The sequence below is a fragment of the Saimiri boliviensis genome, chromosome 1, assembly GCF_048565385.1.
Source record: "Saimiri boliviensis isolate mSaiBol1 chromosome 1, mSaiBol1.pri, whole genome shotgun sequence".
NCBI lineage: Eukaryota > Metazoa > Chordata > Mammalia > Primates > Cebidae > Saimiri > Saimiri boliviensis.
The window spans coordinates 38904446-38921551 of NC_133449.1; the positions used below are offsets into that span (position 1 = coordinate 38904446).

The 17106-nt window shown below is 35.3% G+C and overlaps 1 protein-coding gene across 6 annotated transcripts in view; it reads right to left on the bottom strand.

Moving 5' to 3' along the window:
• MAP4K3 (mitogen-activated protein kinase kinase kinase kinase 3) overlaps positions 1 to 17106 on the bottom strand; it is a 192138-nt gene that overhangs the window by 40385 nt on the left and 134647 nt on the right. For all 6 annotated transcript variants that reach the window (XM_003926787.4, XM_074396229.1, XM_074396227.1 and 3 more), the window contains 4 exons: positions 12521 to 12576; positions 5010 to 5048; positions 4405 to 4458; positions 2043 to 2085 (listed from right to left, as the gene is read on the bottom strand). In XM_003926787.4, coding sequence (XP_003926836.1) covers positions 2043 to 2085; positions 4405 to 4458; positions 5010 to 5048; positions 12521 to 12576 — 192 coding nt within the window. The remainder of the gene's footprint in view (positions 1 to 2042; positions 2086 to 4404; positions 4459 to 5009; positions 5049 to 12520; positions 12577 to 17106) is intronic.

The following is a 17106-nucleotide window of genomic DNA, read 5'->3' on the forward strand; positions in this document are numbered from 1 at the left end:
AAATGATACAGAAAAAGAGACCAACAATGAAACATCAAATTATTTTCCTGACATAAGTGCTATTATATGTTAGAAGCTTTCAAACTATTTCTATTATACATTAGAGGTTTACCAGATGAGTTTAAAGGTTACTCAACCATCCAATTCAGATTATCTTATTGTTTTAAATATATTCCAAAAACGTATACTAAAATGTGTACATCTCAGGTTTTGCTGCTGTGCAAATAAAAGGGTCTCTAAGTCTTTTTATTAATTTCTCACAAGTCTTCCCACTTAGACTAGTCAAATAAAAATATTCCAGTCTTTCTTATCTCCTCCAATTTAAATGAATCTCTTTTTATTTTAAACATTCAAGCTAGTCAAAGTTCAAGGCTAATCTAAGCTGTCTCTTAGATGACTCGATGTCTTTATGCTAATGCTTAATCTTTCGGACCAGGGGCATGAGAGTATACAAATTAAAATGTTATCACGTTGGAGAATACCAACACAGCAAATGGGATGCCTGAGACACTTTTTGTACACACAATGTCAAAACCTGCAGTTGGCTGAAGGTTTGGAGAATTTGTAAATTCTTAAAAACGTGTCTCGGCCGGGCGCAGTGGCTCAAGCCTGTAATCCCAGCACTTTGGGAGGCCGAGGCGGGTGGATCACGAGGTCGAGAGATCGAGATCATCCTGGTCAACATGGTGAAACCCCGTCTCTACTAAAAATACAAAAAACTAGCTGGGCGTGGTGGTGCGTGCCTGTAATCCCAGCTACTCAGGAGGCTGAGGCAGGAGAATTGCCTGAACCCAGGAGGCGGAGGTTGCGGTGAGCCGAGATCGCGCCATTGCACTCCAGCCTGGGTAACAAGAGCGAAACTCCGTCTCAAAAAAAAAAAAAAAAAAAAAAGTGTTTCTTCTTATTGCTCAGCACTAGTTTCTTTGAAATTCAGATCTCTATAGTTCTGCTATGATAAAACTAAACAAGCAAGTACAGTATTATTTACTTGCATGAATCAGGATTGTCTCAATTGTATAAAATGAAAATAAATAGAAATAGTAGTAAACTGAATGACAAGAATGGTAAGACTCCAACTCTCACTTGTAACACTCTGATTTTAAACTTTAAAGCAGCTCATTTTATAATTAAAATTTGCTATGTATATGAACTTATAAAATAAAATATATATTAGCTCATTTTACCTTTTAAAAAAAAACACCCTATCAGTTGAAATTACTATTTTAGGATAATTTTGTTTGGAAAAATAATTTTGTTGTTAAGTATTTAAAAATTGTACTATTTTATATTTTTAATATAAAATTATCTTCTGAAAATTAAATATCTATGATAAATTACTACCCTTCATTTGTTCTTAAAAGTCAATAACAGATTGTAGATTTTGAGAAAAACAATCTCATAAGAAATGTGAGTTTTCTAACCCAAGTCAAATAACACTAATCCATTAGTATAATCATTTCCAGTGTAAATTCCTAGAACCTGTTACTTAAGATGAACATTAAATAAGGCCAGGCACACAGTGGCTCGTGCCTGTAATCCCAGCACTTTGGGAAGCCAGGGTGGAGGGATCACCTGAGGTCATGAGTTTGAGATCAGCCTGGTCAACATAGCAAAACCCAGTCTTTACTAAAAAATAAAAAAATTAAAATAAATAAATAATAAAAAATTTTTATAAAAATCTAAACATTTAGCCAGCATGGTAGTGTGTGCTTGTAATCCCAGCTACAGGGGAGGATGAGGCAGAATTGCTTGAACCTAAGAGGAGGAAGCTGTGGTGAACTGAGATCATGCCACTGTACTCCAGCCCGAACAACAGAGTGAGACTCTGTCTTAAAAGAGAGAGGAAAAAAAAGAATGAACACTAAATATAAGTTGGGCATTTAAAAAAAAATACAAATATAATAAAAAATCATTTACTTATATCGACTTCATTTTTCTTTGTGGATCACAAATGAAAAGCTAGAAAAACTCTCAACAAAGTATTAAATTGGCAGAATAATAGCAAATACACATAAATCAAATTGAAAAATAAATCTGTCTACCTTTGGTGGTAAAGGAGGTGGAACTTTTGCTTTCAGAGTTGAACTAAAAACAGAAAAGTTTAGAATTAGAACTATTCATTTTACAAAGATACAGAAAAAAACTGCAAGACAAGAATCATTTTCTAAGATTATTGTTTTTTTCCAAAATATTTTGTGAAATGTTGACTAAGGTATTATTCAGAAATAACTGGGAACTGGAGGGCATTATATTAAGTAAAATAAGCAAAAATAGAAAATAAAACACCACATGTTCTTATTCATGTGGAAGCTAAAAAAAAAATAGATCTCATAGAAGTAAAAAGCAGAACAGAGCTTACTAGGAACTGGGAGGGGCAGGGAAAAGGAGAGGAAAGGGAGAGATTTAAGATACAAAATTGCAGTCATAAAGGAAAAATAATAAGCACTATTGTCTTATACCACTGTAGGATGACTATAGTTAACAAGAATGCATTATTTAGTTTCAAACAGCTAGAAGGAGAATAGTGAATGTTCCCAACACAAAGAAATGATAAATGTTTGAGATGTTGGCTACGTTAATTACCCTGATCAGATCACGACATTATATGTATCAAAATGTCACTATGTACATTTTGTTAAAAGAATTAAATTTAATTTAAAAACAAGTAATTGAGTAATACACTTTCCTGGTTCCAAGTACTATACTGTAATTAAAACTGGAAAAGATAATTATAATTCCAGTTTTATCAACTGAAAAGTAAATAACTGAGAACAATATGGTATAAAATGTATCACACTGTAAACTTCACTTGTGCTACTGTTAGATATGGAACATCTTTGATGAGGCTCATCAAAAACTATATATATGCTTTATGAAATTATAGGCAGAATGTGACTGAACTTAAGATTCATTATAACTCAGGATCAGTTTTAGAAATAGAAAGAGGAGGGTCACAGTGGCTCATCCCTGTAATCCCAGCACTCTTAAGAGGCTGAGACGGGCAGATTGTTTGAGGTCAGGAGTTCAAGGCCAGCCTGGGCAACATGACAGAAACCCATCTCTACAAAAAAATAAAAAACTAGCAAGCGTGGAGGTGCAGTCCCAGGTACTCAGGAGGCTGAGGTGGGAGGACTGCTTGAGCCAGGAGGTTGGGGCTGCACTGAGCCAAGATCACAACACTGCACTCTAGGTGGGCCATAAAGCAAGACTTTTTCTGTTAAAAACAAGTAGTTTAGACAGTTCCTCTTCAAAGGGTTTCACTTTGTTACAGATAAGGTGTTCCTCACCAAGAGGTCTTGTCTTCCTTGTACTGTCTGCCCTGAAGTCTTATTTCCCTGTTTTGTCTAAAGCAATATTGCCAGCCAATTTATCAGCCCCACCCACCCTGCTGTGCTCAGGCATGCCCACCAAGAAATCACCCCCTCCCTACTGTAACAGCTTTCCCCACCAAAACTGTTCTTCCCTGCATTCTTCAAATTAGCTAATACATTTAGCTTAGACTGTGCACTCCGACCCCAACCAACAGGGGAACACACAGCAGCTAAGGCCAATTGCATTAGGAATTAAAAACCCCTGCTTCCCTTTGTTTGTGGTGCTCTTGCCACTGCTCCATCTCAGAGATGCACCCGTAAATGTGCCTTACTTAGAAAATTTATGTTTGAGTGCTATTTCTTTTGGAGCACTGAAAATTTGTTTCTAACACTGTCTCAAAATAGAGAAAAAGATTGTAAGATGATGAAGCACAAATTTCTCAGATGAGGATTTCAAGGCCTAGGAAGGTTATGTAACTTTATCCAAGGTCACAAAGTAGTGAGGTAAAAAGGAAAACCTATGCCCTCAACTGCTAGTCTATAATAAGTTCTTTGGAAAAAAATGAACTAAATGTGTTGCTACAAAGCTCACATGTTTAAGTCCTAACCCACAATGTGACTATATTTGGAGATGGGTTTTCAAGAATTAATTAAGGTTAAATGAGGTTGTAACAGTGGGGTCTTAATCTCACAGGACTGGTGATCTTATAAGAAGAGGGACAGAGATCACTCTTACCTCTGACCCCACTACATGCATACAGTGAGGAAAGGCCATGGTAAGACACAGCCAGAAGACTGTCTACAAGCCAAGAACGGAGCCCTAACCAAGTTGGTTGGTACCTTGATCTTGAACTTCCCACCTCCAGAACTGTGAGAATTTCTATTGTCTAAGTCTATGGCATTTTGTTATGTCAGCCCAAGCTAGTCCAACTAGAATAAAAAAAAGGAAATAAACCGAAGTACAACCCATAATACTATGTTACTAATGATATTAAAATTTCCATCAATATTAAGCTGCCAGATTGATGAGATCAGGATGAAATCAGGTCAAATGACACGTTTTCTTTTTACCAAAAACAGAGACAGAACTTACTGTTTAGAGTCATCATCATCCCCTTCATCATCTTCTAAATGTGCCACGTGTCCTCTAAAAAGAAGCATAATAGATTATTAAACAGATTTTACCAAAACAGCATAAGAAGACATTTTCAAAAATGCAGGAAAAGCTACTGTAAGATAAAATTTTATTTCTACATCTTTATAGGATGGGATAGATTCAGAATTAAAACAAGGAGCTGGGAATGGTGGATCGTGATGCCAGTTACTTGGGAGGCTGAGGTTGGAGGACTGCTTGAGACCAGGAGTTTGAGATCAGCCTGGGCAACATGGCAAGAATCCATCTCTAAGAATAAAATTCAAAAAAGTAGCCAGGCATGATGGTAGACATCTGTATTCTCAGCTACTTGGAAGGCTTTGGTGGAAAGATCACATGAGCCCAAGAATTCAAGGCAGTGAGTTACGATCACACCACTGCAATCCATTGGGCAATAGAGCAAGACCTTGTCTCTACTAAAGAAAAAAAAGAAAAAGAAAGAAACAGAAAGAACTAAAACAAATAGGCTATATAACAGAGAACAGGGCAAACTGACTTTACTTGTCTATGACATGAAGTACTTTAAGATTAAAAATTAAAATTACCGCTGATGCAATTCTTCTTCAACCGACTTGAGAAGACTCCTTAAAAGAAAAAAACAACAAAAAATAATGTGAATAATTTATCAAAGGACTATCAAATATGTTTTTATCACTTAATACATTTTTTGAATAATTTTTTACCATTTACTGAAAATTTGCTATAGTGATCACCTCTGCAACCATAAAACATCAAATTATATTTAATGAGATACCTCTATTTTCCTGTTGCTAATGTTTTAATATATGTATTTTAAAGGAATGAAATAAATCCTAATATTTATTGAAAAATATCAGTTTAAACAGAAGACAATTCACCATGGAATGTCACAACAGTACTGACAAAACAATAATTGCAGGGTCACAGTCAGGAGTTTCCAGGATTCAAATTCTACCTGGAATGTTACACCTGACACCTAAAATTATATATATACTTTCTTTTTCTTTTTTTCTTTTTTTTTTTTTTTGAGACGGAGTTTTGCTCTTGTTACCCAGGCTGGAGTGCAATGGCGCGATCTCGGCTCACCGCAACCTCCGCCTCCTGGGTTCAGGCAATTCTCCTGCCTCAGCCTCCTAAGTAGCTGGGATTACAGGCACGCGCCACCATGTCCAGCTAGTTTTTTGTATTTTTAGTAGAGACGGGGTTTCACCATGTTGACCAGGATGGTCTCGATCTCTCGACCTCGTGATCCACCCGCCTCGGCCTCCCAAAGTGCTGGGATTACAGGCTTGAGCCACCGCGCCCGGCCGATATACTTTCTTTTTCTTAAAAGAAGGAAGGTGACACGCTTTAAAATAACATCATGCTCTCAGGCAGTCCTACAAAATGAAACTCACCATGTTGGCTCTCTCTGTGGAAGCATGCGTGCATGTGATGTGAATACATGAATGTAGTAGCACTTTGCTTTCACAGAAGACACTCACTTACCTGAAGGATTTGTTCTCCAGTGGTGCACGGGCAAACACATTTACACTTTTGGGAGACTAAGCCTGTATCAGACCAGGTCGAGGATTTTACCATTAGGAGCAGTATACAAAACTTTAATTTTCAGGAATGTAAGAGAGAACTTATGGCATTCCTGAAGTTCCCTTACTTTTTTTCACTGCAAGTTCATGCAGCACACCTCCTAAATTACACTCTTTAGGCATAAAAACTCAATAGACTTCTCAAAGCTAACAGGGGAGAGAAATACAGTTACTAATGAACTACTGGGATAAAAGTGATTCAGCAAAAATTTTACTCTCCCTAAAAGTTAAAAGGTAGCACCTTTTAATAACTTTCCCTTCTAATACATATGAGGAAAAACTGCCCTTAGAATTACAAAACATTAAACTAGAGAAACTGAAAGGTATGGTTATCTTCTGTAACCAATTAATAGAATAGTTTTCAGGCATCTAATATTTTAATTAGCCTAGATTAGTAACAATTTAAATTTAAAAAAAAAATGACAAACTTATGACTCCAGAGTGATAAATCCTATAGGAAAACCATAAACTAACTGTAAGTTCTATTTTGGAGATACAAAAGTGAGGTACCATAGTCAACTATTATCTTATTCACAAAGCCCTCCAAGGGCCAACTCTAAGAAAGCAGGAGTTTCTGTCTAGAGGCAGCAGAGCAAAATGCAGACAGGCTTTAAACCCAACACTGCCTGAACATGAATCCTGTGTTCACCATCAGAGGATATGGCTTTGGATGACTTTGATTTTCCTATGCTTCCGTTTCCAGCTATGTGAAGTAGAAATCACTTCAGTACTTATTTCAAAGTGGCTGCCTGAAGATCTACTGAATTAATGTAAGTAAAATGCTTAGAAGAGTAATTTAGGACAGAGTTGGGACTTGATTAGAATTTTATTATTATTGACTAACATTTCCTTAAACTAGCAGTTCTCAAATTGTGGTATAAAAATCCTGGGGTCTCTTAGTCTCCTGTAGGCAGTATGCAAGGTCAAAACTATTTTCAAAATATGTCACACCTTTGTTGCTTTTATTTTCTCACGAGTATACATTGGAGTTTTCCAGAGACTAAAAGACGTGTGATATCACAACAGATTAAATGCAGTAGCAAACATGAGAATTTAGCTGCCTTCTATTAAGATAGTGTTAAAAAGATTTGAGAAAATAAAAAGTAAAACAATGCTACTTTTCTTACTAATATTATTTTGTCTCAGAAAAAAATAGCTATGTTTTTCAAAAAAATTTTATTAGTGGACCTCAACAAAAAATGTGCTGTAGTGCACTGACATATATAATAAAACCTTTTATGGCAATTATTTGCTGCCTCTGAGTCTCACAAGAGAAATCAGCGTATTATATATATAAGAAAGCACTGCAAAGAGGTGGCATTTGAACTGGTCCTTAAGAATGGAGAATTTTTTTTAAACACACAAGACTAGTATGTTATTTATAGTAAGAAATAATGACGATATTATATTTAAAAATATTTTTTGAAAAGTTTTAAGTTTAATTTCTAATACTACAAAATAGATAGTTATAACACCTATAAACAAAAGCTCTTTGAAATCTTCAATAATTTTAAACATTGTAAAAAAACTTCTGAGACCAAAAATTTGAAAATTTGAGAAGTGCTGCTTTAAACTATTTTATCAAATTAAACATAGTGTCTCTGAACTGTACAGTGGGCTTCTACATAATTTTAGATGTGAAAAAAATACTTTTTTCTTAAGCACATGGCAATCTTTTTTGATACATTTCTTTTTCCAATAGAAAATACTAGGATTTGAAAATAGGAAGATAATTTAAAATGTATCAACAGTTTTACTTTCAGGTCCCATATTTAATTGAATTTATACTGCATACTACTTTTTTTTTTTTTTTTTTGAGATGTAGTCGTGCTTTGTTGTCCAGGCTGGAGCACAGTGACACAATCTTGGCTCACTGCAGCCTCCACCTCCCAGGTTCAAGCAATTCTCGTGCCTTAACCTCCCGAGTTAGCTGGGACTCCAGGCACATGCCACCACACCCGGCTAAATTTTTGTATTTTTCAGTAGAGACGAATTCTCACTATATTGCCCAGGCTGGTCTTGAACTCTTGCCTCAAGCAATCCACCCACCTCAGCTTCCCATAAAGTGTTGGGATTATAATGGGCGTAAACTGTGAGCTACCACGCCCAGCTGGCATTCCACTTTTTTAAAAAAGAATCTTCCTGAGAGTTCTCTAACAATAAGAGAATGGTTGAGGTAAGTGAACATGAAAAAGCAGATAGCCCATGCCCCAGGGATTCATATGTACATTTTGTTTTCTGTTTTTTTTTTTTTGAGACAAGAGTCTTGCTCTGTCACCCAGGCTGGAGTGCAATGGCATGGTCTCAGCTTACTGCTCTGTCTCCTGGGTTCAAGTGATTCTCCTGCCTCAGCCTACAGAGTAGCTGGGATTACAGGCACCTACCACCAATGCCCAGCTAATTTTTGTTATTTTTAGTAGAGATGGGTTTCACCATGTTGGCCAGGCTGGTCTCTAACTCCTGACCTCATGATCCGCCCACCTCGGCCTCCCAAAGTGCTGGGATTACAGGCATGAGCCACCATGCCCAGCCTCATATGTACATTTTAATTCATTTACCTATAAATCTCTATTATACGTTAAGACATTTTATTAATGAAATTGCAGAATTCATGCAGTCTTAATGAAAAGTAGGATGTATCATTTACTTTTTACGCTTTATAAAAGAGAAAATGAAATACAGCTAAATTTGCTAAAAGGTCTGTTTACAGTAAATATTACATCCTGAGAACACTGGAGAAAATGTGAAACTGATTTATTTGCCAAGATTGAGTGTTATACCATAAACAATGTCACTATTCATTAGTCCACTTGAATTCTTCTATTATGAAACTTTTAGAAAGTAAACAACAAAACAAAACAAAAATAATGCTTTCAGATAATGAATTCTAAGTCAATCTAAAATGAGTAGAAAATTTTGATGAAAAGGTTAAAAATAAAACAATGTACAAACAGACAAGAGAGAGATCTAAAACGACCACCAAAATACTCAGCATATTTGCATTAGCTAAGGAATCAGTGCTACAGCTTAGAATATCTTTCAAAATTGTCTAACTGCCCCCAATCTGTAAGTACTATCCTGATTACACATCAAACCAAAAAAAAAAAAAAAAAAAAAAAAATACCCTATTACCCTAAAATTAAAGAGCAGTTTTATTCACTCATATTATCTACTTGCTCATATAATCAACAATTATTTACTGAATAACTACCATAAATAAGGGCAACTAATAAGTATTTTCTAAATCCTAAATGTGCTAAATGCTTTACAGGGATTATTCCATTTCATCCTTAGCATCCTATGAGGCAGGTACTATTATAGTTTCCACTTTACTAGCAGTAATAGAGGCACATTTCTCAAAGTCATGTGGTTTATAGGAAAAGCCATCTGGCATTTACTATTACTATAGTCAATTGTGGCATGCACTGTGTAATTCAATTTACTCTTTTCACTATTGCTTATCAGAAAAGAATTTACCTTTAACACTTTTGCCCTAAATTAAAACCAAACATAAACAGTGTCCCCCACCCTTTTTTTTTTTTTTTTTTGAGATGGAGTTTTGCTCTTGTTGCCCAGGCTGGAGTGCAATGGCACGATCTCGGCTCACTGAGACCACCGCCTCCTCGGTTCAAGCAAATCCCCTGCCTCAGCCTTCTGAGTAGCTGGGACTACAGGTGCCTGCCACCATGCCTGGCTAATTTTTTTACTTTTAGTAGAGATGCGTTTCACTATGTTGGCCAGGCTGGTCTTGAACTCCTGACCTCAGATGATCTTCCTGCCTTGGCCTTCCAAAGTTCTGGGATTACAGTCATTAGCCACCGCACCCAGACTAGTGTCTTCTTTTAAAAATAATGATTTTATCGGTTTTAAATAAATTATCAGAAAAAGCTGACCCTAGTGAGATTAGAATTCCAAAGAAAAGGAGACAACCAAGTATAAGTCAAAATACATATGCTTCCTGTTACACAGGAGAAAACTCCTGTGTAACAACTGTAATTAGATAGTTCCTGCACGGTCTGGAATAGGTAGAAACCCACCAATGGAAATCTGCCTGCCTGATCACCTATGGAGAAAGCAGGAAATCCTGTAAGTTTTTAAAACACTGCCTAATCACAAGAATAAAGCAGACATATCAATACAGCAAGAGAAGTGCTACATCCATGCTCATGTCACATGATGTATGTATATACCTACACATAAAACACAGCCAGAGGTCAAACTTTTGGCCAACCTACCTTGCCAAGGGTTCGTTATATAGAATACAGTTCCTTAAGCAGGGATCCAATTAATCAAAAAGTGAAGGTTGGGCAACTTATTAACATTTTACCTAGCTAAAATAATTATATACTATGAAAATGTCTAACATTCAGAAATCAGACAATGGTGACTAAGGAATCTGGGAAAGCATTTAGTGAGGGGCCTTATTATTTTTTGTACTTTGCATGTACAAATTTTTTTTTTTTTTTTTTAGATGGAGTTTTGCTCTTGTTACCCAGGCTGGAGTGCAATGGCGCGATCTCGGCTCACCGCAACCTCCGCCTCCTGGGTTCAGGCAATTCTCCTGCCTCAGCCTCCTGAGTAGCTGGGATTACAGGCACGCACCACCATGCCCAGCTAATTTTTTGTATTTTTAGTAGAGACGGGGTTTCACCATGTTGACCAGGATGGTCTAGATCTCTCAACCTCGTGATCCGCCCGCCTCGGCCTCCCAAAGTGCTGAGATTACAAGCTTGAGCCACCGCGCCCGGCCTGTACAAATTTTTTAAATATATTTTAAATAAATCAAAAAAAGGTAAAAAAATATTTTCCCCAAATTTTTCAGTCTCTTAAAATACACTAAAATTTGCTAAGAAAGTTCTTAAAATTAGTGACCTCACATTTAGAGAAAATAACCTAACACTTTTTAAATTTGCTAATCTAATATGAGATAAACTTTCCTTTGTTGCCCACCAACAAACTAAGACAATTTAAAAATCACAAATAGTCACTATTTAGGTAAAATTTCATTTTTCTACCAGGAAAATTTTACACTTATTTGCCATTTAAAAAAATATAAGTGCCAATAATAATAACTACTTAATAACAGTATCAAAGCTAAAAACATTTTTTAAACTACAATAGTATTTATTTGACGTTTACCCTAAATCAAAACTAATGTATATCTCTAGGTTGTCATTAAAGCCTTTTCTCTGTGTTATGAAAGAATAGTATATTTAAGTAAAAAAATTAAACATTTGATATTTAGTTTATTAAAAAAAGAGAGAGGCAAGATTTTGCACTATTATCCTTAAAATTTGAGCTGTCTTTAGTTACTATTTCTCAACTGCTTAACTTAAAATATGGGAATATGTATGTCTCAACTCTTTATTGCAATTGAAATAATATTTTGAAATTTTACCAGGTGTAGTGGCTCACACCTGTAATCTCAGCACCTTCTGGGGGGCCAATGATGGTGGATCATGAGGATCACGAGGTCAGGAGTTCAAGAACACCTGACCAACATGGCGAAACCCCATCTCTACTAAAAATACAAAAATAAGCTGGGTATGGTTGGTGAACACCTGCAATCCCAGTTACTCAGGAGGCTGAGGCAGGATAATCAATTGTACCCAAAAAACGGAGGTTGCAGTGAGTGGAGACTGTGCCACTGCACTCCAGCCTGGGCAACAAAGTGAGACTCTGCCCCAAAAAAATAAAAAAGAAATTTTAAGTTGTTCTGATTATTAAAATATATGCACTACTGGAAGATTTTGGTAATTTAAATTATACTCCCTTACAAATTAGTTTTTTATGATGATAATTTATCCACAAACTTAGAAAATGAGACTCTAAGGGGAATAGCAAAGTTCTGTCTCCCATCATACCTGGCAAATGAACAACTTAAATTGTTAATGTCTGTAAGCTGCTTTTTTTTTTTTTTTTTTTTTTTTTTACCATTGTGCTCCTATCGGCTAGATAGTGCTCCTATCGGCTAGATAGTGCCTGGTGTAGAAGAGGCGTTAAATAACTGTTGAATTTATTTACTGCATAGATTGGTAATTTTTAAGAATTCAAACACACATTTTAACTACCTACTTTAAAAAAACCTTATAGCCAAAAATTTAAGATTTCTAAGTTATATGAATAATTTCAGCTGTTTTTAGTGACCAACCCATCTTAGAGATGTACCAAATCAAGTTTTATAAGGAATAAACGGATCAACTTCAGTAATAAATTAATTGCTAAAACATGTATCTGTGTTCAGTGGGAATACACTTGGTTTTCTCTAAGATCAGCAAAGTAGCCTGATATAAAAAATTATGTGATGCTTCTCATTATGACAATTATTAACTAAATAATGAGCAAGGAGGCAATGGAAAAAGGTTAAACGGATATTGTAAAATATATCTACCAAACTAATACAATTTACTACCTTAAATATTAGAATATAATATTAAAGGCAACCTAATCATTCTTGAATTTACATAAAGTTTTAAGAGAACTTCACTTACTTGTTTGCACCTAAAAAGTAACTACCTTGATGTTGTCCATATTCCAGTTGTAGATCCTAAGAGTACAAAATAAAATATTTAGTATACTAGTAGTATATCACACACCATGATATAGTAATATATATTATTTTTAAAAGACAAGCTCCAGACCCCCAAATAAATCTGTATTGCTCTATGTTCTTAAAAAGAAGGATTTCACGAGTTCATAGTCCTGATTTAAGTATTTTATTATTTGAGTGTTTTTCTTGGCATTTCTCTGACTAATATATGCAAGTTTCATTTTTGATTACTGTTACTTTAACTTTTGTAGAAATCAGTTTTTAGAAAGAAAAAAGCTCAAATAAGATATTTATTCTCAAGTTATAATGAAGCAAAAATGTTCAAAGAGAATAAGCAACAAAAATCTTGGTTTACTTTGTATATAGTATCTAAAATAATTATGTATATATACACATTCACGTATTTCTACTGCTGTTTCATGTAGGTAATTTTTTAAAGATACAAAATTGGGTGCGATTTAAAAAGTAAATTATATATAAGAACTTGTATAATATCATAAATTGTATTGAAGGACTTTTAATAATTTTTTTGGAGTGTAAAAGCAAAACTTCAATCAAGTATTAAGGTAGTTCCTCAACTATTTAAACACTTTCCGACTTAATGCTGTGGGTTATAGAGTGTTAAGAATGAACATTTAAAAGGATGAACAGTATACATGCTCAACTCAAATGCCTTCTTGAGAAAAAGAAATGTGCTTTCCAGCAACCATGAAAAGTTTAAACTTGACTTTTGTCCCCCTTTTAAACAGCCACTGTAATCTATGTACTGTTTTAACCATAAAGGGGGAATATCTGACATTTTGAAAATGAATCTTATTTACATTAGAATATAGCGTAAAGTGCTTTTTATTTTTACAAGGTATTCTGAGATTCACCATCAGGGCTTAACACAAAAGTCACCTTGGAGCAGCAGCCTTCCAACACTGCTAGGGAAGATTATCTGCAGCCTTCTCCAAGTCTCCACAGCATTTAACACACAGAGATCTCCTCTAGCACTTACACTGCATTTTAATCTATTTACATGCTGGTAAAACTAAGTTCCTCAAACAATTGGAAATGATCAAATCTATCTTCTTTCCTTACAGCCTGTGGTCTAGCATGGTCCCTAGCACACACTGACTGCACCATAAATAAATGTTTATTCAAATGTCAACTGTTTATTTTCCGATAAATAAAACTTCAGCCTCTTTGAGATACACAAAGCTGATCCTAAATCACAAAAAATACTAAGCCTAAGAATATAAGGATTTTAAGCAATACATTACATTTAAGAAAAAAGCACTTTAAAATTTAAATATTCCAAGACCTGTCAAAAAAAATCTGATGAAAATTAAAATCAAAATCCTGGTTTCGACAAGACTCAGATTTTGTCTTCTTTAATATTTGTGTTCTTCCGTGCATACTAAGTGCTCTTACCAGTGTCAGAAAAGATAACACATCATAAACAAAAAGATTAGCTGACTGTCACACTGGTATCACATGAAATTCTAATGAAAAAGGATATCTATACTCTTTAATTTATAATGATATATCTTAACAGGATAAAATCACTGTTACACAAAACTGCACAATTTAAGTCAGGCGTCCCCAAACTTTTTACACAGGGGGCCAGTTCACTGTCCCTCAGACCGTTGGAGGGCCGCCACATACTGTGTTCCTCTCACTGACCACCAATGAAAGAGGTGCCCCTTCCTGAAGTGTGGCGGGGGGCCGGATAAATGGCCTCAGGGGGCCGCATGCGGGCCGTAGTTTGGGGAGGCCTGATTTAAGTGGTTATGACTTTACTACTGAATCCTTAAACTGCAGTACTCAGTAAAGACAAGTACTAAATAAATACAAAATTTGTTTTCTTCAGTTATAGACAACTGGGCCCTCAGCCAGACCAGCTACATTTTTAGCCAATATAATCTCTTAAGCCTTTAATCAAATGACAGCTTCCAAAAGCACACATTAGTGTAGAGTGGCCATAGCTTCTGTTATATAAACACAGACGTGTCATAAGAATTTTCAGCTCATCTGATACATGACAAGTAAAAGATTGATAATAATGATTAAAAATAAAGGAAATAAACTGAGATCAGCAGTATATTTAGAAAGGTAAGAAAAGTATCTAAAATAACTAAAGTAATACAGTAATTGAAAATTGAGCATAGGCTCATATACAGAATAACATTCAGGCCAGGAGAGAAGTTGTAGATAGATCCAAGTCTGATGAGTAAATGTGTCATTTCCCAAGTCTTACCAGGAAAGCTGAAATTCAAAGGGGCTCATTCTTTAACAATTTCGTCTCCCTAAACTATGTTACAGCAACTATGGAACAAAAACAATGTACTAGGAATACTGTAAGTAAACTATTAATTTAAATCCTTCTAAAAAGCGCCTAATCTCATTTAATACAACCAATGTTTACCAAGCACCTATTATCTGACAGGAATTCAGACAGAAAATCGCATAAGGAAAATGAGAAGAAATAAAAAAAGGACAAAAGTGAAAGCAAGGCAGAGTTAGTAGCTATCTACATGTTTTTGAGGCAGTCTAAGAAAGACTCATCTAAAATGCTTTTCAAAAAGGATTTGGAAGTTACTCCATATCAGAAAAATGCTACTAAAATAATGCTTGGAAAAGCACTCAAAATAACCCAAGATGAGTATCCTATGGCCATTCTTCATAAGCTAAACAAGAAACACTTGAGTATGCCAGCATAAAAATAGTTAGTGTTGATCAGGCATGGACTTGTTAATGAATAACAGTGTTTACACAGTAGAGTCAAATAAGTAACATGAGCTGAAAACATGCACTAATCTAGTACAGATTAAAAGTTTAAGATCATTATCATAGCCCAATTAAAATATCTTTTTGGGTTACGAAGTCCTAATTTCAGTGGTTCATTTTAATAAATGGGAGACGATTTCTAAATTTCAGATGGAATTTCTAAGAACATGAAGTGTGAGAAAGAACTGAAAATGAATAAAGGATGTAACATGGAACACTGTAAAAAGAAAGCACATGATCAAGAACATCTTATTGTAGTTAAAAAAAAAAAAAATCCCCTTGGGAGATTTAAGTCTATACCTGATGAGAAAGCAGCAGGAAGTCAATAGAATTGATACAGTTGGCTACAAAAACACAAAAGAAAAAAATACTTGAGCAATATATCTTAACCAAGAGAAAGAGAGAACAGGAGAAATTTTTTCCCATGAAAAATGAGAAAATTATGGCACAAATAAGGTTGTTAGTGAGATACCTTTTAATGCAGTAGTTGATTTATAGAAATAGAGAGGGGTTGAATCCAGGATAATTCAAATATTTTTTTATTTCTTAAAAAGTCAGAAAAACAAGTAGAGTCAGAATATTAACTGATCAAGCAGGATTCTGACTAATAAAAGCAGATTAAAGAGCCTAAAAATTGAATAATATGACTTTCTGACTGCAGGCTCAGAAATGAGTATGGGCAGGTAAGGTATACTATACAATTCCCCTCCATGGCCATTAACATAGAGTGTTTGTTTTTGAGGAGGGGTCTCGCTGTTGCCCAGGTTGGAGTGCAGTGGTGAGATCTCGGCTCACTTGAACTCCGACTTACGGGTTCAAGTGGTTCTCCCGCCTCAGTTCTCCAAGTAGCTGGGATTACAGACGTAAACCACCAAGCCCAGCTAATTTTTGTATTTTTAATAGAGATGGGGTTTTGCCATGCTGGCCAGGCTAGTCTCGAACTCCTGACCTCAAGTGATCCGCCCGTCTCAGCGTCCGAAAGTGCTGGGATTATAGGTGTGAGCCACCTCGCCTGGCCAACATAGTGTTTTATACAGAATTAACTTTCAATTTTTTTTTATTGGTATATGGGCTTAAAAAGCCAGTAAAACTATGCAAATTAGAAAAAAGGAGGCTGAGGCAGGAGAATTGCCTGAACCCAGGAGGCAGAGGTTGCGGTGAGCCGAGATCGCGCCATTGCACTCCAGCCTGGGTAACAAGAGTGAAACTCCTCCTCAAAAAAAAAGAAAAAAAGAAAGAAAAAAATAGCAACAGTTAAGATGGATATGTAATACAATCTTTTAACCTGAAGAAAGCATTTTGCAGATCAGATAAACCAATTTTTATGGTTTTGGGCAAACTCTTTTAATTATCAACTTATAGTGAGTTTTTGTTTTAAACTCAGACATCTTTCAAAAATTCTCATACCAACTGCCAATTCTAAAAAATCAAGCTCTAGTCTTCTGGCTTCTTATATTAATTATCTGATTTTTCTTTTTTTTTTTCAGAGAGTACTTTTGGATAGCAATAGAAGTTGAAAGACAACATTCTAAATTCACTTACAAAATCATAAAACAAATACAGTTGGCATTTAAATCAATCAGAAATCATGGATTATATGGAATGTTTATACAGCAAGGTCTTTAAAGAGGTAAATTTTTTTTTCTGGTCCTAAAGGGATTTAGGGTTTTTACCTTGGGGCCAACTGCCAGATAAGATGAGCACTAGACATTTTGGATTCCTCAGGCTTTAAGTGGTCAGCCATAAGCATTTGTT